The sequence below is a fragment of the Hypanus sabinus genome, unplaced genomic scaffold, assembly GCF_030144855.1.
Source record: "Hypanus sabinus isolate sHypSab1 unplaced genomic scaffold, sHypSab1.hap1 scaffold_886, whole genome shotgun sequence".
Taxonomy (NCBI): Eukaryota; Metazoa; Chordata; class Chondrichthyes; order Myliobatiformes; family Dasyatidae; genus Hypanus; species Hypanus sabinus.
The window spans coordinates 94,631-119,626 of NW_026781739.1; the positions used below are offsets into that span (position 1 = coordinate 94,631).

At 44.9% G+C, this 24,996-nt stretch overlaps 1 protein-coding gene across 5 annotated transcripts in view; it reads left to right on the plus strand.

The window, feature by feature from the left end:
• Positions 1-23,402, plus strand: part of LOC132390407 (zinc finger protein 665-like) — a 30,240-nt gene extending 6,838 nt beyond the window's left edge. Inside the window, exons 2-5 of one of the 5 annotated variants that reach the window (XR_009510899.1) lie at positions 1,879-2,051; positions 3,252-3,418; positions 18,230-18,320; positions 21,944-23,402. Coding sequence is in view for 3 of the 5 variants with exons in the window: in XM_059963021.1 (XP_059819004.1) it covers positions 14,254-15,654 (1,401 nt within the window). In the remaining 2 variants the exon portion in view is untranslated. Of the gene's footprint in view, positions 1-1,878; positions 2,052-3,251; positions 3,419-11,846; positions 11,994-13,845; positions 16,592-18,229; positions 18,321-21,943 lie in introns of those variants that run through there. The other 4 variants (XR_009510900.1, XM_059963021.1, XM_059963022.1 and 1 more) reach the window with 4 other exon arrangements.
• The last annotated feature ends 1,594 nt before the right edge of the window (positions 23,403-24,996 follow it).

The following is a 24,996-nucleotide window of genomic DNA, read 5'->3' on the forward strand; positions in this document are numbered from 1 at the left end:
TGTGACCAGCATCACATATAGCTGCAACATTACCTCTCGGCTCCTAAATTCAATCCCACGATTGATGAAGATTGATTGAAGATTGATATGCCTTCTTAACCACAAAGTCAACCTGCGTAGCAGCTTTGAGTGTCCTATGGACTGGGACCCCAGGATCCCTCTGATCCTATTCACTGCCAAGAGTCTTACCATTAATGTTATATTCTACCATTATGTTTGACCTAACAAAATGAATCACTTCACACTTATCCTGGTTGAACTCCATCTGCCACTTTTTTGCCCACTTGTTCATCCTATCAATGTCCCACTGAATCCTCGGACAGCCCTCCACATTATCCACAACTCCTCCAACCTTTGTGTCATCAGCAAACTTGCTAACCCATCCCTCCACTTCCTCATCCAGGTCATTTATCAAAATCATAAAGAGTAAGGGTCTCAGATGAACTGTAAATGATTTAGTTGTTTATTTTTATTATTTTATTTTGTTTTTTTTTCCCTTCTATAATATGTATTGCATTGAATTGCTGCTGCACGGTTTTCAAATTTCATGACACACACCGGTGATAATAAACCTGATTCGGATTCTGAGTGGACAGACAATCTATTTTTCCTGGGGGTTGAAATGTCTGATATATTTATGGTGAGAGGAGATGTAAGCAGCAAGTTTGTTTCTTTACACAGAGTGGTGGGTAGCTGGAGAACTCTGCCTGGGGTGGGAGACCCGACTGTTCACGTGATCCCGTTGCCCCTCCCATTTAACAGCAGATGGGCAGCACCTGTGCATCTGTTTCTGAGGACCCGCCCTCCGGATGATGTGACACTCACTTCGCGCATGTTCAATGTCTCCGTCTGGGCGGTGTTTTCTTTTCCGCTCAGTGCTGAAGTGCATCACCTGTGGGATCGAGGGAAGGCTCCTCACCTCCTGGGTGGGGGAGCCAGGGGTTGGAATCACTGTCTGTGGGCTGAAGATATTGCGTTCCCATCGGGGAGTATTGAGACCGATCCCGAGCGGGGAGATCCGACGTTGGCCGTGAGCCCCGAACTGAGGACCAATTACTCATTTATTTTCCGATTATCTGGGCTGGGCAAAAATGTGTAGACTTCACTTAATCTGCATTGAACGATCCAAACCTGGAGCCCAGGCTGTCTATTTCCACAGAGTTGAAAAGGGAGACCCACTGACAGGTCACGTGAGTCTGTTTACTGTCGATCTGTCCTACCCTTCACTTTGTAATGCAAGATGACGTGGTGTGTGCTGAGAGTCCCCAGATGGGTCAGGGTACTTCCTCTATGTTGTGTTGGGGAATCTGATGTTGGTCACTGAGTCCCGTTAACTTCCCCCAACTCGCCTCGTTTCCTGAGGCTGCTCACATTTGTCCTTGAGCTTTCTGACTGTTGTGTCTTCTCTTGGACTGGGGTGGCTGAGAAAGGAGAACGTCTCAGGTTTTGGGGATCTTTGATTTCACTGCCTGCTTTACCGAGGGACTGGGAAGTCTAGGGGGGAGAGTGGTTTCTGTGATGTGCATGTGGCCAAGTGGTTAAGCAATCTGAAGGTCATGAGTTTGAGCCTCAGGCCAGGCAGTGTGTTGTATCCTTGAGCATGGCACTGAACCACACATTGCTCCTACATGTTTATAGCCCAGATGGATTAAATCACCTGATCCTGTTCCTGTACTACCATGACAGAATGATGGCTCCTTCTTATCCTATATTGTTTTTTGATGTGTGAGGGACAATATAATATTGTTTACTGAGATTATTATATTTGGCTTCAACGTTTAAATTTCAGTGAGTTTTTTTCTTAGTAATATTAAGCAGAAATGTTTGGTTCTCTTTTTCATTGTTACTGTGCTTCATTATCTCTCTGGTTACTGTTAGACCTGTGGTGAGAGGTTTATTGGAAGAAAAACCCCAACTGGAAGCAAACCATGGCTAACGATGTGGGAATAGCAACAAGTGAACTGGCCCGAGGACTGAGAGCATCAACTGGAGAGAACAACACTGAATCAGCTGACTTGGAGTTCCCAGTGAGTCAGTGAGGAGGAAGTTTGGTGAGTCTCATTTACTCAAACACTGGTTCTTTATACATTACATACCTGTACAATAGAAGATGGGAAACAGTTGTTGAGACTGAATGTGCCCAAAAGAAACATTTATGCCTCTGTCAGACACAGTTGCAATCACACCAGGTCTGGTAATGTGCTTCCAGCAGCCCAACCCTTTAAAATCACTCACATATTGTGGAAGTCAAATCTGGATGAAGTGGTGGAAATCGGGCACAATCTTAAGTTGCTGGAGATCTGCACTAAAAACTGAAAATGTTTGAAGTCATCCTGACAAAATGTTATTAACCTGAATTGTAAAGATTGTCCCCCTCCCCACAGCTGTTCCTTACCTGCTGAGCAGTTTGGTCATTCCAATTTCTTTTTATTACATTCACTCTGGATTGGTTTATGTTTCCTAAAATGTATCAGTTTTAATGTGGAAGTGGAAATGGCTCACTCTTTGATAGTTGAACAATAAAGTAACCACAACTTTTCCCTGCAAATTACCCTGGTGCCAATTAGTTTGTTATTCCTAGAAATGGGTTCAGTACAGTTGTTGTGAACAAGGTTTACAAGAATAATCTCAGGAATGTTCGGCGTTATGTATGAGGAGCATTTGATTGTTCTGGATCAGTGCTCAATGGAGTTCAAAGGGACGGTGGGGATGGTGGAGGGATGTTTGGTTAAATAAACCTACCAAATACTGAAAATCCTGGATACAGTGGACATGGAGAGGATGTTTCCATTAGACTGTGATCTGATGGCACAGTCTCGGAATAAAGAAGCTTTCCTTTAAAACTGAGAGGAGGAAAAAATTCAGCCAGAAGATGTCTGATCTGTGGAATTTGTTGCCACAGAGTTGGTTGAAGCTGCCATTTGGGTATACATATGACAGAGATTAACATATTGATGATTGCTGAGCAGCTCAGGGTTACAGGAGGAAGGCAGGAATGTGGTGTTGGAATGAAAATCAGCCATGGTTAAATGGTGGGGCAGACCAGTTGGACCAAATCACATAATTCTGTTCCTGACTGAATGATGGCTCCTCCTTATCCCGTATTGTTTTGTGATGTGTGAGTGACAATAAAAAAATGTTTACTGAGATCATTATATCAGCTTTCTACGTTTTGTTCTCAGTAACATTAACCAGAAATGTTTGGTTCTCCTTTTTATTGTTATTGTGCTTCATTGTCTCTCTGGTTAAAGTTAGACCTGCGGTGAGAGGTTTCTTGGAAGAAAAACCCCAACTAGAAGCAAACCACGGCTAAGACAAGGGAACAGCAACAAGTGAACCAGCCCGAGGACTGAGAGCACCGACTGGAGAGGACCCATCTGACTCAGGGTTTCCATTGATTCAGTCAGGAGAAAGTCTGGTGAGTCTCATTTACTCAAACACTGGTCCTTTAGACATTACATACCTGTACAAAGGAAGGTAGGAGATAGTTGGAGTTGGAGAATGTGCCCAGAAGAACCAGTTATGCCTCTGTCAGACCCAGTTGCAATCACTCCTGGTCTGGTAATGAGCTTCCAGCAGCGCAGCCCTTTAAAACCATTCCCATTCTGTGGAAGTCGAATCCGGATAAAGTCACTCAGAGACCGTACGGTACAAACTCTTTATTCCAAGCACCCGGGGCTTACTTAGTTAGTTGCTCAAACAGGAACAGTCTGTGACTGTTCCCACCCAATCCACTAACTGACTAACAATTCCCCTTACACCACAGATATATCCATCCAGATACCCCCACACAAGACAGGCTATGTACTACATGACAGGCTGGAGCCCCTAAAGACAAACTACAAAATAGTCATAATGGTTTACCCACACAGAACAGACTGAAGCTATCCTATCTCTACATGTGAATGCGCAAGGAGATAAGCATCCGGAAACCCTAGCTCGCTACCCTCAAGAAGAAATATGGCTCAGCATGGCTTAGTACATCTATTGATCATCAGAATTTTCTTTCAGAAAAACAGGCTGCTATTGTTTAACAAAGTGTTAACCATTTTACACACTTTATCCTTCCCTCCTTTTGATCATTACATTATCAACAACGCAGTAACTTTTTACAGAGAAAGCAACTGACGACAGCATTGACTTATCAGTGGGTAAAGACAGTGTACAACAGTAATTGTAACAAAGATATATACAAATATTAGGCCATAATGCAGTCTTATTCCCCACATATTACCAAATAGGCCTTCACAGATCACCCGTGTAATCGGTGAACCCGTGTAAATCCTGCCCTACTTTCTTGATGCTGTCAATCTCCTTTTCAGTGTGCTCGGAGAGGGATGTAATGTTAGTAGATTCATTAGGGGATATACATGCAGCATTCTGTGTCAATAACAGCACAGGTTCCCTCTTTCTCAGCTGGGATAAACTCTAAAGCCGTACGATTCTGTACGACTGTTTGCCAGATTGCAATCATTTCAGTGGATATTTCCATTACTTGGGCTTCTGTTACTGTCAGGGCCCCTGCAGTGTTGTGGCCAGCTCCTCAAGTGCTGTATCCAAATTGATTATCTCTAATGAATTCCTGGCTACTCCATAGGAGAGAAAAGTAATCATTCAAAATCAAGCAGACTCAGTTGTTCCTCTCGGCTGCTGGGCACCTGCAAGTATGGCCAGGATGCATGTTTCCCAGTATTGGAAGTTCCATTTGATGGGGGTCTGAGACACCACCCCTCAAAACACTGACAGCCGCAGTCATCTCTGACTGGACCACAGGTCCTCATCTCACTTCCCCGGAAGTTATTTGAGAAAGCCCGGGCTGAGAGTTCCTCACTCTGGTTGAGCAGGATTACTGACATTGGAACCACAGTTTGACCATGCTGTGGAATTTCAGCACAAACCCAGCAGGCCCCTAGTTCTACCTGTTTGGCATAGGTATGACAGAAAGATGGAAATGTTGACATGGGTGCCCCCGGATGCTGGGGTGAGCCCTCTCAAAGACATAACCATGAACACCACTAACAACCAATACGTTTTCCATTAGTCTAAGAGGGACCTTCTACACAGTTCCTTCAGTAACATGTTTGGCACCTAATTGCTGTATCCACCGAGATTGCCCCTTCAGTTTCACACCCATCTAAGTGGTCAGCAACACCTAATATGGTCCTCTCCACCGAGGTCCAAGGTTCCCTCAATCCCAGTTGTTTGTCCGGAAAAAAGTATCCCAGGTTCCATGGTGGGATAGTCACTCCTCTCTGCAGAGTAGTTCTCTTCCTTGTAAGTCTGTCGTACCTGTGAATGTATGCTTGGAAAATTTTGGTTAGTTAGCATATATATTTCCCCATGTCTTCCCCTTGGGTATGAATATCCAATTTTGTTGGTAGACTTTCTGGGAGCAATGGTACACAAGGTCTTAGTCCCCAGGGTGTCCTCATGGGCCATCCATAAATAATTTCAGCTGGTGACAAATCTGTTTTCCCCTGTGGAGTAACCCTCATATGGAACTGGTAGGACTTTCAACTGAGTCCATTCTCCACTGTTAGTTTGGCCAATTTACTCTTCAGAGTGCCATTGGCTCTCTCCACTGTGCCAGCGGCCCGTGGGTGGAGTACAAAGTTGAATTGTTGCTGGATAGCTAGTTCATTACTTATGCCTTTGTTTACTTTCATCACGAAGTGTGGGTCATTGTCAGAGCTCAGCATCTCTGGCAGGCCGTACCTGGGAATTATATCCTGTAATAATACCTTCACAACAGTCATAACAGTATTGTTGGTAGTTGGAATAGCTTCAACCCATCTACTAAACACATCTATAATATCTAAGCAGTATCTATAGCAATGTACTCTAGGCAATTCAATAAAATCAACTTGTAGACACGAAAAGGTCCACCTGGCAAGGGACTCGTACCCGGTGTGCAGGGTACAGGTTACCAACCATTCCCTCCTTTCCCAGGTGTGTATAATTACGTATATAATCGACCAATGTTGGTAAAAACTGTGTAGGAACACAAACCTGTCCCACTGGGGTGATCCAAAATCCTAGGTCGGGGTCTTACTGGCACCCCATCTGGGACCACAGTTTTCGCTTCTCCTCAGAGAAAAAACAAAACAAAACTCGAGGTAGCTGTAGAGCGGTGAGTAAGTTGTTTACAAAGGTGGCATTACTAATGGGGTGGGCAGAGAAAGTCAGGGATCCCCACGTTCCCAGAGAGCCCAGTAGTCATGTACAATTCCAAATGCGTAACGGGAGTTTGTGTAAACGTTCCCACTTTAGTCTGTTGCTGGGATACAGGCACGAGTCAGAGCAAATAGCTCAGCCTTCTGGGCGGAGACAGCTGCTTCAAAAGAGGCCTGTTCAATTACTTCACTGCCCATCACTATTGCATAGTCAGAATATTGTTATCCTGCTGGATCCACAAAAGAGCTTCTATTCTCATAAAAATTTGCCTCGGGATTGAGGGGATATTGCTAAATGGATGGGAGAGTCTGTCCTTCTTTCATGGTGATCCAGACAGGGGGGCAGTTGGTGCGACAGACTTCTTGGCCTGAAATTGCACAGAGATGGGGTACAGCATGGGTTTGGCCACCATTAAAAGGTTTTCTTACCAGATATCCCGTCTTCACCATAGACTCCTTCCTATATTGGACTAGACCAGGCATGGGCAAACTACGGCCCGGGGGCCATATGCGGCCCGTTAAGCTTTTTAATCCGGCCTGCAGAACTTGATGAAATTATATTAATAAGCCTTGTTAACGTTTTTTCCCCGCAATTCTGGCGTTTTCCCAATAGATGACGCACTCTATATACATTTGTGGCGACCCATTTCCTGGCACATCGGAACCGGCTCACAATTAGCCAGCGTTCCGGCTAAGGGAGATAGCCTGCGGGGATTTGTGAGCACAGAGCTTTGGAGCCTCTGCGCCACGGGGGGCAGGTTGAGGGAGGCTTAAAAGTGAAGCTGGGGATTTCGAATAAAGTTTTTTTTCTTCGACTGCAGTTACCGACTCTGTGTCGTAATTTTAGCGCTGCATGTAGCACACCGCTACACATTGACCTTTGTTGAGGTGCAGCGTATTACTCCACATTTGCACTTTACTCTTTGTTCGGCTCGACCTATTTGTGTGAACAGGCGTTCAGCGTCATGAACATCAACAAAGCCAGCCACAGATCCAAGTTAACTGACCAACACCTCAGATCCATCCTGAGAATCACCACAACAATACTAAATCCAGACTTTGATGTGCTGGCTAAAAAGGGAGACCAACAACATTGTTCCCACTGAAATTAAAAATAAGTTTCTTCGTTGTGTTATGTAAAAAATGCATTTGAAAATATTTTTTTCAATAAGCATTACATGTTACGTCATTGCTGTTAAGTGATGGACATGAGTAGTGCGCAGGTGCACGTACGTTCTCAAGATAAAAAATGCGCTCCAGATCAAATAACGCGCTCTGCATACTGGCGCGCTGTCATTGTTCTGTCCTTGTGCTGGTCATTGTTGAGTTTTGGCACAGGGGACTATTGAATAAGAAGGAGCAGGACAAGTAGACCTGCATCTCCTACCGTTTTTGAAATAAAGACAGGCAGGAGGAGAGTGATGATGATAATATCTTGAAGGATAACAGAATTTTCAGTGCTTTAAAATAGTAACTGTTACTATTTAAAAAAGCTGTATTTTATTCATTTAATTTTCAGTGTTTTAAAAGTCATTTCAATAAATAGCTAAATACCATGGGACTTCAAAGACAGATATTTTGTTGTAATGCATTTTCAATTGAAATTAAAGCACATGTTGTCTACATATCCCATGATATTTTATTTTCTCTTATGAGGTGTATTACCAAAACACTCCGTCCATCTGCTCCTGGTCCAGCCCCCCTGTCAAATTTTAGAACCCTTTGTGGCCCACAAGTCAAAAAGTTTGCGCACCCCTGGACTCGACCCACAGTCTCCCTCGGTGCTGAAGGCTTGTTTTGTTAGGGTGTAGGGCAGGAACCCTGGGCTCTTTGGCTTGAACCCAGTGCAAATCCTAATGGTGGTATTGTAGCGGTGTGCTACACGCAGCGCTAAAATTAAGACACGGAGTTGGTAACTGCAGTCGAAGGAAAAAACTTTATTCAAAAACTTCAGCCTCACTTTTAAGCCTCTGTCAACCGGCCCCCCATGGCGCAGAGGCTCCAAAGCTCTGTGCTCGCAAACCCCCGTAGGCTATCTAATTGTGAGTCGGTTCGGATACGCTAGGAAATGGGTCGCCACAGTATGGGCAACTACCAGTTCTGCCTGTCGCCAAAGGAAATCCGGAAATTCGGCCAGTAATGCAATACCGTCTCTTCCTTTAACCTCTCTAATCACCGTGACTGGGAACTTCTGTCCCTCGGGGGATGCATAATATTGGCTTTCCTCAGTGGCGCACCCCGTAGGGTCAAAGCGCAGAGTCACATGAGGGTTGGCTGCTGGCAGAAGGAGTGTCCAATTTAATTGCCCTCCTCCTGGGGGTCAGAAACTGGGGAAGCTGTCGGTTGTTCACCTGACAAGGGTGACAGCATTGACTGTGCAAAGAATCTTGACTTCCAACGGACAGAGCAAGTCTCTCCCTGCGAGATTACACCCCCCGTCTGGTGGTGACTGTAAATGAAACCTCACACTGGCTCCCCTGGAATTCCACCTGCAGAGGCTGGGTACGTGAATATGTACGTTCCGTGCCTTCGAACCCTAACAGAGTGATTGTAGCGTCTGATAGCTGGAATCCCTTTTCCGATACTATTTCCTGATTGAGAGTGGAAAACTGACTGTAAATGATTTATAGATAAGTGAACAGAAAAAAGATTGTTTAAGACAAATGTAAGTCCCTTTCAGTTCGAAACAGGTGAATTGATCATAGGGAACAAGGACATGGCAGACCAATTGAATAACTACCTTAGTTCTGTCTTCGCTAAGGAGGACATAAATAATCTTCCGGAAATAGTAGAGGACCAAGGGTCTAGTGAGATGGAGGAACTGAGGGAAATACATGTTAGTAGGGAAGTGGTGTTAGATAAATTGAAGGGATTAAAGGCAGATAAATCCCCAGGGCAAGATGGTCTGCATCTCAGAGTTCTTCAGAAAGTAGCCCAAGAAATAATGGATGCATTAGTGATAATTTTTCAAAACTCCTTAGATTCTGGATTAGTTCCTCAGGATTGGAGGGTGGCTAATGTGACCTCACTTTTTTAAAAAAATGAGAGAGAGAGAAACCGGGGAATTATAGATTGGTTAGCCTGACATTGGAGGTGGGTAAAATGTTAGAGTTTGTTTTGAAAGATGTAATAACAGCACATTTGGAAAGAAGTGAAATAATAGGACAACATGGATTTGTGAAAGGAAAATCATGTCTGGTGAATCTTAAAGAATTTTTTGATGATGTAACTGGTAGAATGGATAAGGCAGAACAAGTGGATGTGGTATATTTGGATTGTCAAAAGGCTTTTGACAAGGTCCCACACAGGAGATTAGTGTGCAATCTTAAAGCGCACGGTACTGGGGGTATGGTATTGAAGTGGATAGAGAATTGGTTGGCAAACAGGAAGCAAAGAGTGGGAGTAAATGGGACCTTTTCAGATTGGCAGGCAGTCACTAGTGGGGTACTGCAAGGCTCTGTGCTGGGACCCCAGTTGTTTACAATAATGATTTATACGATGGAATTAAATGCAGCATCTCCAATTTTGTGGATAACAGAAAGCTGCGTGGCAGTGTTAGCTGTGTGGATGCTAAGAGGATGCAGGGTGACTTGGTGAGGTTAGGTGAGTAGGCAAATTCATGGCAGATGAGGCCACAGCCGGCGTACTGTGTGCAGTTTTGGTTCCCTAATCTGAGGAAAGAAATTCTTGCCATAGAGGGAGTATAAAGAAGGTTCACCAGGTTGATTCCTGGGATGGCAGGACTTTCATATGAAGAAAGACTGGATCAACTAGGCTTATACTCGCTGGAATTTAGAAGATTGAGGGGGGATCTTATTGAAACGTATAAAAATCTAAAGGGATTGGACAGGCTAGATGCAGGAAGATTGCTTCCGATGTTGGGGGAGTCCAGAACGAGGGGTCACAGTTTAAGGATAAAGGGGAAGCCTTTTAGAACCAAGATGAGGAAAAACTTCTTCACACACAGAGTGGTGAATCTGTGGAATTCTCTGCCACAGGAAACAGTTGAGGCCAGTTCATTGGCTATATTTAAGAGGGAGTTAGAAATGGCCCTTGTGGCTAAAGGGATCAGGGGTTTGGAGAGAAAGCAGGTACAGGGTTCTGAGTTGGATGATCAGCCATGATCATACTGAATGGCGGTGCAGGATTGAAGGGCCTAATGGCCTACTCCTGCACCTATGTTCTACGTTTCTATGTGTGGACATTTAAAATCTCCCACAATCACAACCTTGTGCTTACTGCAAATATCTGCTATCTCCTTACAAATTTGCTCCTCCAATTCGGTGGTTTACAATACACCCCTATAAGTGTTACTATACCTTTCCCATTCCTCAATTCCACCCAAATAGGCTCCCTAAATGAGCCCTGTAATCTATCTTGTCAAAGCACTGCTGCAATATTTTCTCAGACAAGCATTGCAATACCTCCCCCCTTGCCCTTCTGAAACAACAAAATCCAGGAATATTTAGTTGCCAATCACACCCCTCCTGCAACCATGTTTCACTAATAGATACAACATCATATTTCCAGTTATCAATCCATACTCTAAGCTCATCCACCTTTCTTACAATGTTCCCAGCATTAAAATAGATGCATTCAAGAAACATTCCACCTTTTCCTCTCTGTTTATCCCTAACGGTGCAAACAACTTTATTATCTCTTTTTTTTCCTTCTCCCGTACATCATCGGTCTGAGCAGTCCTACATCAGGGAGGATGTTCAAGTCATCTCTGTGTTAAAAGTTTAGCCATCACGGTGACTGAAAGCAGCTGCAGGATCATGAGGGACGGTTCTGATTCTGAAGTTCTTGTGGCTGCTCGTCGCACCCAGGACTGAACCCTGGTCACTGAGCATTGGAGGACTCCGTTCTGCTGATGTTAGTCTTAATCTAGATTGGTGTTTAATATTGTGGATCTGTGAAAGATAAATCAGTTCTGTATCAAATCCCGTGTCTCAGGTACTTACTGTCTCTACCACACTCATAATGTACACTAAAAAGGCCACACAGCCCATCTGGTTCCTGCCCATGTTTCTGTTCCATATCCGTATATCAAAATCTCTCCCTGCCGTTCCCCTCTCACTCTCCCTGAGATGACAGGTTGCAACTAGTCACCACTCCGTGGGATAGGAGATTTCCCGTGAACTGCATGGAAACATATAAATGCACAACTCATTACAGATGCTTTGTCCCACATTGCTGTGCCGACCATGTATCTTACTCTAGAAGCTGCTTAGTATTACCCTGCCGCATAGCTACCTATTTTCCTAAGCTCCATGTACCTATCTGAGAGTATATTAAAAGACCCTATTGTATCCACCTGTGCCATCATCGCTGGCGGTGCATTCCACACACACACCTCTCTTTGCTTAAAAAACTTGGCTCTGACGCCTCCCCTGTACCTACTTCCAAGCAGCTTAAACCTATTCCCCCTCGTGTTAGCTATTTCAGCCCTGAGGAAAAAGCCTCTGGCTATCCACACTACCAATGCCTCTCATCATCTCATACACCTGCATGATTTTGTCCAGGGTGAAAAAGACGATAAGCTCACTGTGGTTTTGACGTTCTCTCTCTCTCTCTCTCCTTGTGACTGACGTCACAGCCCCACCTCAGTCAATCACTTAAAGCGACACTCACTGTAAGTGAACCTGGGGTCTCTAAACACAATGCACCTCTAAAGTCTGACAGCAGAGTAGCGAGTGAATCTTCGATGGTGCAGAGTCAAAAACCAAAAGTTGCTCCAGAGAGAGATGGGGTCCAGTGTTTACGAGGAGGAGGAGGAGGAATCAGGAGGAACCGGGAGGATGTGACTACAAAAGAAAGGTCAGACACATTTGGAAACTGGTTGACCGAAAGAAATGGTGGTTAATTTTGGGCAGCAAATGTGGAGAGGAATAAAAAGACAATGTTTAGGCCGAGCCCCTTCAGCATGCCTAGCCTGTGTACTTCGCTGCTTAGTTGCTCTCTGAATTGCAGAGTTCCTCCAGCTTTTTGTGCATGTGTGTGTCTCTGTATTTCCAGCAACTGCAGAATCTCCTGTGTTTTATAACAGCATTGTACTTTGGCATTAGATACATGTTGATATTGAGTATATTGTTTATGGGAGCCACTTTCTGTGTTAAAACAGCTGCAGATTTTTTCTACACACACTATAAAAAAAATGAGGTATGGACATTGAACCGATGCTTGCAGAAATGGTTAATGGCACCGTGATGTCTCAGAGGGCCATGCGTTAAGAATTTTGCCGGCGCTAAAGTGCCAATGAAATACGCAGGCGTCAGGCTGAGGCCATCCCTGAGTATCACGTATGCGCGCAGTACACAGAAGGCCTTGAAAATGTCGGGTACAGATAAGAGCAATTCTCTGTGTTTTTATCTTAAACACTGACTTCAGGACAATTCCTGTGAAATCCGGACACCGTGGCCAACAATCCCGGGATAGTCCTGCTCTCGTCCCTGTCTCTCAGCACCACGATCCGTACATGGGCCCCGGGGAGCTTCCGGCTGCTGAGGGAATGGGAACCGATGGATCTCTCAGATAGAGCTGAGCTCCAGCTATAATAAAGGCAAGGATTAGCAACTCAGAGAAAGGGAACAAAATCTTTTACATCACCAGTTGAGAAAATCACCTTTGTTCTATCTCCAATCACTAACAAGAGAAAATCTGCAGATGCTGGAAATCCAAGCAACACTCACAAAATGCTAGAGGAATTCAGCATTAGTACTCTTTTCTATAGATGCTGCTTGGCCTGCTGAGTTCCTCCAGCATTTTGTGTCTATTGCTTGTTCTACCTCCTCTTGTTCTGGACTTTTCTACCCATGAGAACATGTTTTGTCCCATTCTCTCTGGGTATGTAATGATATCAAACACCTTTGTCATGGGCAGCAAGTATCTTTCACATCGCAAATGTGCCAGACTCCAATGAGACAGACTCCTGTCCTTCCCTTCGTATTCATTGGCATTGCCATCACTGAGTTCACCACTGTCAGTCGTTGGGGGAGGCTTCAGGGGATACTTGTGTGTATTCTGGTGTTGCAGTACTTGCTGGAGAATTTGCAAATGGGTAGAAGTGGAGTGATATTTGGAAATCTGACTTTTTAAAGTGTAACTTAGCAAGCAAACCACATATGGACAATATGCAAAAAATTTTGGTGAGAAAATCCTTCATTACCCATTACAGGCCAGCTGCATCGGTTGTGTGAGAGTGCAGATGAACTTGATCGAACCCAGAGGAGATCAATGTTCCTATTGACAGTGATTTGCCAGCTCTTAAAATGAATACCTCTCTATAAAAATTCACTGTGCACATCTTATCACTGGGTAAAAAAAAATACACAGTGCAAGATTTATGTACACACTGGTTATTACAAGTTAGTGGGTGTATTGTAGGGTAGATGGGAAGACCTGTAGTGTCCCTGATGCCCTCACTTCCAAGATATGCATCCAGCTGCAGTTTGTAACCCTGCACTGTAAGGAGTTGGAACTTGAAATGCATATGGGAATAGATGGTCATTCCAGATACCAGCACTCTTCCCAGTCAGGAGATGATTTATCTTCCAACTTGAGTTTAACCTCACTGTAACAGTGTGATACTAAATCAAACCATGGCAACTCAAGTAATCTCATCGGAAATGTTGTCCTACACCCATTGATGGATGTTGTCAATCTTTTACAGGATAAAAAATGAGAAGAAATTTGTCTTCAGGAATCTCAAAGACAACACGCCAGTTTTGCTGTCTCTGTCCAGATATTTAAGAAGTGGAGCAAGGTATTCAATCAACCGTCCTTCCAGCTCAGACTGTGGAGAGGGATTCACTTGGTCATTTGAACATCTAGCAAGCCCGTCATTTTACAGAGGAGAAAGGCCTTTCACCTGCTCAGACAGTGGGAATGGATTCACTCGGTTATCACAATTGAAGGCATATCAGCAAGTTCACAATGGGCAAGGCCATTCACCTGTTCTGTGTGTGAGAAAGGATTCTGTCGGGCAACCCACCTGTGGACACACCAGTCAGATCACACTGAGCAGAGTCCGGTCATCTGCTGAATTTCAGGGAAGTGATTCTCTCGGTCATCTGACCTAATGGCACACCAGCGTGTTCACACCAGGGGGCGGCCATTCACCTGCACAGTCTGCGGGAAGGGTTTCACTGCATCATCCAACCTACAGAGACATCAGCGAGTTCACACTGGGGAGAAGCCATTCACCTGCTCAGTCTGTGGGAAGAGATTCACTCAGTCATCCAACCTACAGAGTCATCAGCAAGTTCACACTGGGGAGAAGCCGTTCACCTGCTCAGACTGTGGGAAGAGTTTCACTCGGTCATCCCGACTACTGGCACACCAGTCAGTTCATACTGGGGAGAAGCCATTCACCTGCTCAGTCTGTGGGAAGGGATTCACTCAGTCATCCCACCTACTGAGACATCAGCGAGTTCACAACAGGGAGAGGCCGTTCACCTGTTCAGTCTGTAGGAAGGGATTCACTGATTCATCCGCCCTACAGAGTCATCAGCGAGTTCACACTGGGGAGAGGCCATTCATCTGTTCAGTCTGTGGGAAGGGATTCACTCATTCATCCCATGTACAGAATCATCAGCGAGTTCACACAAGGGAGAAGCCGTTCACCTGCTCAGAATGTGGGAAGGGATTCACTCAGTCATCTGACCTGCAGAGACATCAGAAAGTTCACACTGGGGAGAAGCTGTTCACCTGCTCAGAATGTGGGAAGGGATTCACACTGTCATCCTACCTACAGAGACATCAACGATTTCACACTGGGGAGAAGCCATTTACCTGCTCAGTCTGTGGGAAGGGATTCACTGAGTCATCCACACTACAGAGACATCAGAGAGTTCACACTGGGGAGAAGCCGTTCACCTGTTCAATCTGTGGGAAGAGATTCACTGATTCATCCCACCTACAGAGTCATCAGCGAGTTCACACTGGAGAGAAGCCATTCACCTGCTCAGACTGTGGGAAGAGTTTCACTCGGTCATCCCAACTACTGGCACACCAGTCAGTTCATACTGGCGTGAAGCCATACACCTGCTCAGTCTGTGGGAAGGGATTCACTCTGTCATCGACCTTACTGGTACATCAGCGAGTGCACACAGGGGAGAAGCCGTTCACCTGCTCAGACTGTGGGAAGGGATTCACTCATTCATCCAGCCTACAGAGTCATCAGCGAGTTCACACTGGAGAGAAGCCGTTCACCTGCTCAGTCTGTGGGAAGAGATTCACTCGGTCATCCCACCTACAGAGACATCAGCGAGTTCACACTGGAGAGAAGCCGTTCACCTGCTCAGTCTGTGGGAAGAGATTCACTCGGTCATCCTACCTACAGAGACACCAGCGAGTTCACACTGGGGAGAAGCCGTTCTTCTGCTCAGTCTGTGGGAGGGGATTCACTCAGTCATCCCACATACAGAATCAGCGAGTTCACACTGGGAAGAAGCTGTTCACCTGCTCAGACTGTGGGTAGAGTTTCACTCGGTCATCCTAACTACTGGCACACCTGTCAGTTCACACTGGGGAGAAGCCGTTCATCTGCTCAGAATGCGGGAAGCGATTCACTCAGTCCTCCCACCTACAGAATCATCAGCGAGTTCACGCTGGGGAAAAGCTATTCACCTGCTTAGACTGTGGGATAGGATTCACTCAGTCATCACAACTACTGGCACACCAGTCAGTTTACAGTGGGGACTGGCCGTTGTTATGAATCCCTGGGTTTCCTTTGCTGTGGACTCTCATTTTAAGAGAGAGAGATTAAGAAGATGAATCAGTCTGACTTGCAGCCTGTTTACATCGCTCGCGCTTGTTTAGTTTTAACCGAGGACACAGACACTCAGAGTCAAATGGAGACGAAGGAGGAAAAATGGAAGGATTGAAACCAGGGAACTAGTGACCAAGGGTCACTGTTTAAAAGTTTCCTATGCCCACAAGGGTGGGTTAATTATCGATTCATGTACATCGAATGTGTGGAAGTCACATTGTTTGATCCATAGGAGTGGATCTGATTTGGGATATCCTGTGGAGACCACTTATGTGTTAACACTTGAATGGCTGTGGTGTGGTAGTTCACTTGAAAACATACCCCTTGTGACAAGTCACTTTCGGTGATAATCAGTATGTGGATTTGGAATGATGACGGATAAATTCTACAATGACTGTTCTTTCGTTTTACCACCATGGAACCTGAGGAATGTACATATTTACATATCTACATATATCTACATAATATCGAAATTTTTGCCTTCTCTTGCCATTTACCCTGGATTACAAATCTCTCTCTCTTATCGCCGATTCTGTAGTTGAACTGAACTTTCATACTTTACCATCTCAAGACTCCGAGCCTTGTTTCCTCCGAGCTCAATAGTTTGGGAGTTTTATTTACACACATTTATAAACTTAACACTGTTAACTCCTGTTTATCTTGTTTAAGTTGCAATATTACAAGTAGATTCTAATAAAGACAGATTTAACATCAAAACCAGACTCCAGGTGTAGTCTATTGCTGCTGGCTTGTTTCTAAAGCATTATGGTTCATAACAAATTTGGGGCCTGCGTCTGGGATATGAACAAATTTGGTGGCTATTGATCGATGAATTATCAGTTTGATTGGGGAAATCCTTTTTGATTTATTTGTGTGTGGAAATCAGCAGCAATGGACATTTATAAATTTCTGGAAGCGCCAACCCCTGAGGCATTACGAAAAGCCAAAAAAAATGAATTGCTGACTGCTGCTAATGGGCTGAATCTTAAACAGGTAAGCGGGTGTGAAGGACCAAGGCAACCATAAAATTGGGAGAGGAGGTAAAGGTAAAACAATAGGGGTTTTATTATAAAATATCGGCATCCACCTCCTTTTTCAGAGACTGGGATCCCTGTTTCTACCGGTAATGATGTTGGGCATTTCAATGTGTTCACTTCTCAGGCCTCGATTCCCTAAATGAAAGGGTTATCACATTTGATCTTTCTTCATATGATGACCCAACCATTTCAGGGATGAGTCTGTTGAAACTTCATTGCACACTCTATAACAAATACTCTCTAACCACTTGGTTAATCATCTGTGCAAAAAATGTTCATCTGCAGCAGCCCCGTGTTGCCCCAAACACTCAGATCCTACCCCCGTCATTGGCCCCACTTGCAGGTCAACCGTCTGCTGGTGTTTCCCCCCCCCCCCCCCAATGTGAATCCCTCTGTTCGCCACCACTGTGGGCTCAGATATTTCCAGAGATTTCCACCGGGACAAACATATTGCCCGCCCCCTCTCACCCTCCTCTCCCTCCCCAGGGAACTGGCATCAAACCGATGGGCCGAGTGGTTTCCTCCTACCTCTCGGCGACACATCAGACTCCGGCCGCAGCAGACGCTTCACAAACACCCCAACTTCTCTTGGAGGGAAATGGAAATAAATCAAAAAACGGACATTTACTCCGGTGTGATGTGGAGTTTGAGGCCGGAGGGGAGGCTAACTCAGCGGGGGTAACACCCTCTGGACTTGTCCACCTCTGCGACTGGTGGTAACAAGTGATTGACATCGCTTTGCACCAGAGGGAATAGCGCAGCCCCTGAATCCTCTGTTGACAGCTGTGGGGGACGGCTGGTCACGTGACTATTAGCCCAGCTATTAAACTGATAAAGCCCGAGCTCAGCAGCGCATGGATGACGTAAGACACTGTGCACGTAAGGGCAGATCCCGGTGTGTGAAGCCCATGCGTGACGTCAGCCACGAGGGGGGTCTGTGTGACATCACCTGTGGGGAAGCGCTCGTATTAAAATGCACCTCAATGTGCGTTTCTTATAATTTCAGAGGGACAAGAACATTAATCACGGGTTTCATTACTGAATCCAGTGTTGTGAGATGTTAAAGTTCCCTGTTATGTGTCCGGCTAGGCCGTGTTGTTTGGGGGCTATTGATCGATTAATTATCTATTTGATTGGGCATATCCCTTTTGATTATTTGTGTGTGGAAATCAGCAGCAGTGGATATTGATAAATTTCTGTAGGTTGGATGACTGAGTGAATCCCTTCCCACGTACTTCCTCATCCAGGTCATCCACTCTTGGTCTTCCTGGAATCATTCTTTGAAACTTCTCCAGACCCACTCCAATACGAACACATCTTTTGCTCAGATAATAAATCGTAAGTACAGGTCGGAATCTGCTCACAATACAGCAACAGTGATCTGCCCAATGCGTTATAAAGCTATAGTATCACATCCTTGCTCTTATATTGCTAACATTGCAGTTGTCATCCTTAATCAACTCAATCTACAAGCAAATCTTTAGGGCCTCTTGCTCAAGGACTTACAAGCACTTATGCACCTCTAATTTTTTCAAGCTTCTCCCATTTATTTATTTTCTACGCCCAATTACTTCTACCAAATGTACATGACTTGCATACACTGTATTTCAACTGCTACTTTGCTGGCATTCTCCAGACCTATCGAAGTCCTTCTGCAGACTCCCGCTTTGCTCTAAACTACCTGTCCCATACCTCCTCAGCACCCTTTCTATGGCTTCCACATCCTTCCTGTAGTTTGGCGACCAGGACTGAGCACAGTACTCCAAGTGGTGTCTGACCAAAGTCCTATATAGCTGCAACATTACATCTCGGCTTTTAAACTCAAGCCTGCGGATGATTAAGGCCAACGCACAGTATGGCTTCTTAACCACAGAGTCAACCTACATAGCAGCTTTGAGTATCCTGTGGACTCCGTCCCCAAGATCCCTCTGTTCCTCCACACTGCCAAGAGGCTTACCATTAATACTATATGCTATCATATTTGACCGAAACAAATGAAACACATCACACTTCTTTGGGTTGAACTCCATTTGCCGCTTCTCAGCCCAGGTTTGCAGACTATCAATATCCCCCTGCAACCTAACCCAACCTTTGTGTCATCAGCAAATTTACTAACCCGTACCTCCACTTCCTCATCCAGGTCATTTATTAAAGTCACGAAGGGTAGGGGTCCCAGAACCGATCCCTGAGGCAGACCACTGGTCACCGACCTCCATGCAGAATATGACCAGTCTACAACCACTCTTTGTCTTCTGTGAGCAAGGCAGCTCTGGATGCACAAAGCAATGTGCCCTTGGATCCCATGCCTCCTTACTTTTTCAATCAGCCTTGCATGGGGTACCTTGTTGAAGATCATCTGCAAATCCAAGCAAACAACACACACTGCTTCTGCTTTATCTACCTTGCCTTTTATTTCTGCAAAGTATTCCAAGAGATTTGTCAGTCAAGATTTCCTCGAAAGAATCCGGCTGACGTTGGCCTACTTCATCATGTTTCCCCAATTACAGTACCCAAAAAACACACTCGTAGTACACTCTAACATCTTCCTGACAACTAATGTCAGACTAACTGTCCAATAATTTTCTTTCTTGTGCCCCCTCTCTTCTTAAAGACTGGAGTGACATTTGCAAATTTCTGGTCCACCAGAACCGTTCTAAAATCTAGTGATTTCTGATAGATCATTACTCATCACTTGAAGAGGAAACTACGGGGGAACTTCATTCAGAGGCGGGGAGAGTGTGCCCCGAGCTGCCAGAGCAAGTGGCAGGGATGATTGTAATCTTTTAGAGAAGTTTGCTTAGGTCAATGGATGAGAAGCATAGGGAGGGCGATGGTCCAGGTGGAATTTGTTGGAACTCGGAAGATTAATGCTTTAGCACGGACTGGACTGGCCGAATGGCATTTTCCTGTGTTTTAGTGTTTTATGACTCCAATGCCTTCACAATCTCTTCAGCCACCTCTTTCTGAACTCTGCGGTGTCTTATCTACCTTCAGGCCTTTCCGCTTCAAAAACCCCTTCTCTCCTTAGTAAAAGCATGTATCCTCACTTCTGCCCCAGGTACTGCTGAATGTTTGGCATTTATGTAATAAATTTAATGACACAACTGTAGTGGGTGACTTCACTCTGCAGGAGGATCGGGAAAGTCAGATTGGCGTGAGATCGCAAAAGAGGGGATGTATTGAATGCAAACGAAATGGCTTTTTAGAGCAGCTGATGGTTGAGCCTACTCGGGGAACTGCTATCTTACATTGGGTGTTGTGTAATAACCCAGATCTTATTAGGCAGGTTAATGTAAAGGAACCAGTAGAAGGCAGTGATCATAATATGATTGAAGTCCTACTGCAATTTGTGAGGCAGAAGCACAGGTCACATGTGTAGTATCGCAATGGAATGAAAGGGAATTACAGAGGCGTGAGAAAGGTGATTCCCCAGGTGGATTGGAGGATGCTGGTGGAGATGACGCCAGAGCAGAAATGGCTGACGTTTCTGGGAATAGTTCATAATGTGCAGGATAGATATGTCCCACAGACGTAGTTCTCAAACAGCGGGGCTAGGCTATCGTGTCTGACAAAGGAAGTTAAGGACTGTATAAAAGCATATAAGGTATTAAAAGTGAATAGTAGGTTGGATATTGGGTAGCTTTTAATATCTAACAACAGGCAAATTTAAAATAAAAGCTATAAGGGGAAAGGTGAAATAAGACAACAAACTATACAATAATATCAACCAGTTATAAAATATACGAAAGGGAGGCGAGAGTTGATATTGGACCACTGGAAAATGATGCTCATGGGCTACAAATGGGGAAGAGATGGTAGACTAACTTGATAGATACTTTGCATCCGTCTTGTCTGTGGAAGACACCACCAGTGTGCCAGAGATCTATGAGTGTCAGGGAACAGGAGTGAGTGCCATTGCTATTACAAAGGAAAACGTGCTCGGCCAACTCAGGTTCTTTAAGTGGATAAGTCACCTGGACCAGATGGACTACATCCCAGAGTCCTGAGAGAGGTTGCTGGAGAGATAAAAGATGCATTGGTCATGACCCGTCAAGAATCACTTGATTCTGGCATGGTCCCAGAGGACAGGAAGATTACAAATGCCAATCCACTCTTTGAGAAGGGAGTAAGGCGAATTAAAGTAAATTATAGTCCAATTAGCCTAACCTCAGTGGCTGAGAAAGTGTGGAGTCATGATAACAGATGAGGTTTTGGGGTACTAGGAGACTAATGATATAATGTCAAACCCAGCATAGGTTCTATACAGGGAAATCTTGCCTGACAAGTCTGTTACAGATCTTCGAGGAAGTCATAAGCAGGATGGACAAACGAGAGGCAGTGGATATCACTTACTTGGATTTTCAGAAAGCATCTGATAAGGTGTCACACATGAAACTGCTTAACAGGATAAAAGTCAGAAGTAATACTGGAAAGGATAGAGGAATGGCTGACAGCCAAGGGGCAGCGAGTGGGAATAAAAGGGGCCTTTTCTGGTTGGCCAGCAGTGACTTGTGGTCTTCAGGGGTCAGTATTCGGACCGCTACTTTTCACATAGTTTGTCAGTGACTTGGATAATGGAACTGATGGCTTTGTGACAAGGTTTGCGGATGATACAAAGATAGGTGGAGGTGATGGTAGTGCTGAGGAAGCAATACGATTGCAGCAGGACTCAGAGAAATTTGAAGAATGAGCAAGAAACTGGCAGATGGAATACAATATTGGGAAAAGTACGATAGTGCATTTCGGCAAAAGGAACAAGAGTGAACTGTTATGTGATTGGGGAGAAGGTTCAAGCCACAGAAGTACAGACGGAAACCTGATGATGATGATGATGTCGTCGACTCAGGACTGACTCAGGGCAGCGTCGGGCATTTTCATGCCTTACAAGGCGCGGATCGGAAGGTTGTGTGGGCGCTACTGCTCACACAGACATTTCACAGTATCTTTCTTTATTTTGTGAGGTCGAATTGCGAGCTCAACACTCAATCCGGCACGGATGGAAAGCGTACTCGGGAGAGGCCCGACTGTATTCGAACCCAGGGACCTCCGTTACGGAGTCCGGCGCTGACGTCACTACGACACCAGGACCTTGGGCAAGACTCCCAGAAGATTAACTTCCGGGTTGAGTCTGTGGTAAAGAAGGCAACTGCAATGCTGGCATTTATTTAAAGTGAAGTAGAATATATTAGCAAGGAGATAACGCTGTTGCTTTATAAGACACTACTCAGGCCACACGTCAGAACATAAGAAATGGGAGCAGGAGTCGGCCATTGGCCCACTGAGTATGCCCCGCCATTCAATAAAATCATGGCTGAACTCAGCTCCATCTACCTGCCTTTTCCCTATAGCCCTTAATTCCCTTACGCTGCAAAAACCTATCTAACTGTATCTTAAATATACTTCGTGAGGAAGCCTCAACTGCATCCCTGGACAGAGAATTCCACAGATTCACCACTCTCTGGGAAAAACAGTTTCTCCTCATCTCCGTCCTAACTCTTCTCTCCTGAATCTTGAGGCAATGTCCCCGAGTTCTAGTCTCATCTACCAATGGAAACAACTTTCCTACTTCTATCTTATCTATCCCTTTCAAAATTCTGGGTATTTCTATAAGATTCCCTCTCATTCTTCTGAACCCCAGAGAGAAAAGTCCCAGGCGACTCAATCTCTCCTCATAGGTTAACCCCCTCATCCCTGGAATCAAACTGGTTCACCTTCTCTGCATTGCCTCCAAACTCAGTACTGTATATCCTTCCTCAAGTATGGAGACCAGAACTGCACACAGTACTCCAGGTGCGGCCTCACCTGTACCCTGTATAGTGGCAGCATTACCTCCCTGCTCTTGAATTCAATCCCTCTACCAATGAAGGCTAACGTTCCGTTATTTAGAGCATGCGGGACTTCTATCTTAGAAAATGTGCGTTGTCATTGGAGAGAGTCCAGAGGATCTTCAAGAAGACGATTTCGGGAATGAAGGGGTTAAGCACGAGAAGTGTTTCCCAGCTTTGGGCCTGTACTCCTGCACTGACTTATGTTTAGTAAATGTGGGTGGAAGCTGCAGAAGGCTGTAAATGTCGTCACCTCCATCTTGGGTACGAGACTACAAAGAATCCAGGACATCTTCAGGAAGCGGTATCACAGAAAGGCAGCGTCCATTATAAAGGACCTTCAGCACCCAGGACATGCCCTTTCCTCACTGTTACCATCAGGTAGGAGATACAGAAGCCTGAAGGCGCACACTCAGTGATTCAGGAAAAGCTTCTTCCCCTCTGCCATCTGATTCCTGAATGGACTTTGAAAGCTTTGGACACTCTTCAATATACAGTATTTCTGTTTTTACACATTTTAATAAAATATTCATCACACATAATTGATTTACTTGTTGATTATTGTTTTAATTAGTTTATTATTATTATCTATGTCAGAATATGTATTGCATTGAACTGCTGCTGCTGTCAACAAATTTCACGCCAAATGCCGGTGATAATAAACCTCATCCTGAATCCTGAATCTCACTGAAACCCACCGAATGTGGAAAGGTCCGGATAGGGTGGATGAGGAGAGGACTTTTCCTATGGTGGGTGTAGCCATAACAGAGGGCACAGCCTGAAAGCGGAGGAGCAACCTTTTAGAGCAGTTAAGGAGGATTTTATTTAGTCAGAGAGCAGTGAATCTGTGGAATTCTGTGACACAGACGGCGGTGGGGCCCAGGTCTGTGGGTACATTACAGGCAAAAGCTAATAGTTTATGGATCAGTCGAGACATTACAGGATATGCCGAGGAGACAGGTGCATGGGGTTGAGTCAGAACCGGGATCAGCCATGATAGAACGGCGGAGCAGACTCGATAGGGCTGACTGGCCTAATTCTGCTCCTATGTCTGATAGTCTTATACTGTGAGTGTCTCACACAGTGAAGATTGACGCAAAATACTTATTACATTCGGCCGCGATTTCTTTGCCCTATTACTAACACGCCAGCATCGTCTTCCAGTGGTACAATATCAACTCTTCCCTCTCTTTTACTCTTTATATATCTGAACAACTTTTGATACCTGATATTATTGGCTCAATTACCGTAATTTTTCATCATGTCTCTCCTGTGTGTGTGTGTTTTTTTTGCTGTCTCCTGTTGAGTATGTAAAAGATTTCCATTCCTCTCACTTCCCACTGTTTTCTTGCTATATTACGTGACTCCGCTTTTGCTTTTATCAAAAACAGGAGAAAATCTGTGGATGCTGGGAATCCAAGCAACACATACACTAAATGCTGGAGGAACCTGGGAGGCCAGGCAGCATATATGGGAAATAGTAAACAGTCGACGTTTCGGGCCAGGACCCTTCATCAGGACTGGGAACAAAAAAGATGAGACGTCAGAGGAAGCAGTGTGGGGGTTGGAGGGGTGGAAGACGTGGTAGGTGATGGGTGAAACTGGGAGACGGGGAGCAGTGAAGGAAAAATCTTCTTTGGATTTTATTTCCTTAACGATTCTCGAAAGATCATTGCTAATGCCTCCACATCACTTCAGCCACCTCTTTCAGATCTCAGGGGTGTACACCATCTGGTCCCTGTGACCTATTTACCTTCAGACCATCTCTGTATCCCAAAGAACCTTCTCCCGTGTAACGTAACTTTACACATTCTGACCACTAACATCTGGGACTTCCATATTCCTGCCAGTGTCTTCGAGAGATAAGAGTGATGTACAAGATTTATTCAGTTCATCTGCCATCACCTTGCACCCCCACCCCATTACTAGCTGTCCAGCAACATTTTTCAGTGGTCCGATATACACTTCAGCCTCTCTCTTACAATATATGTACCTGAAGAAAAATTTGGTATCCTCTTTAATATTGCGGGCTAGCTCATCTATATATTCCATCTTTGCTGCCTGACAATGACGGAAAACGTAGTTTACTTTATTAAATGTCGGCTTGTTTTTTTTAATATGTTTCAATTGCGCTTAAGCCCAAAGTGCAAAGAGATATGTGGGTAATACATGATACTTATGGGGTGTTA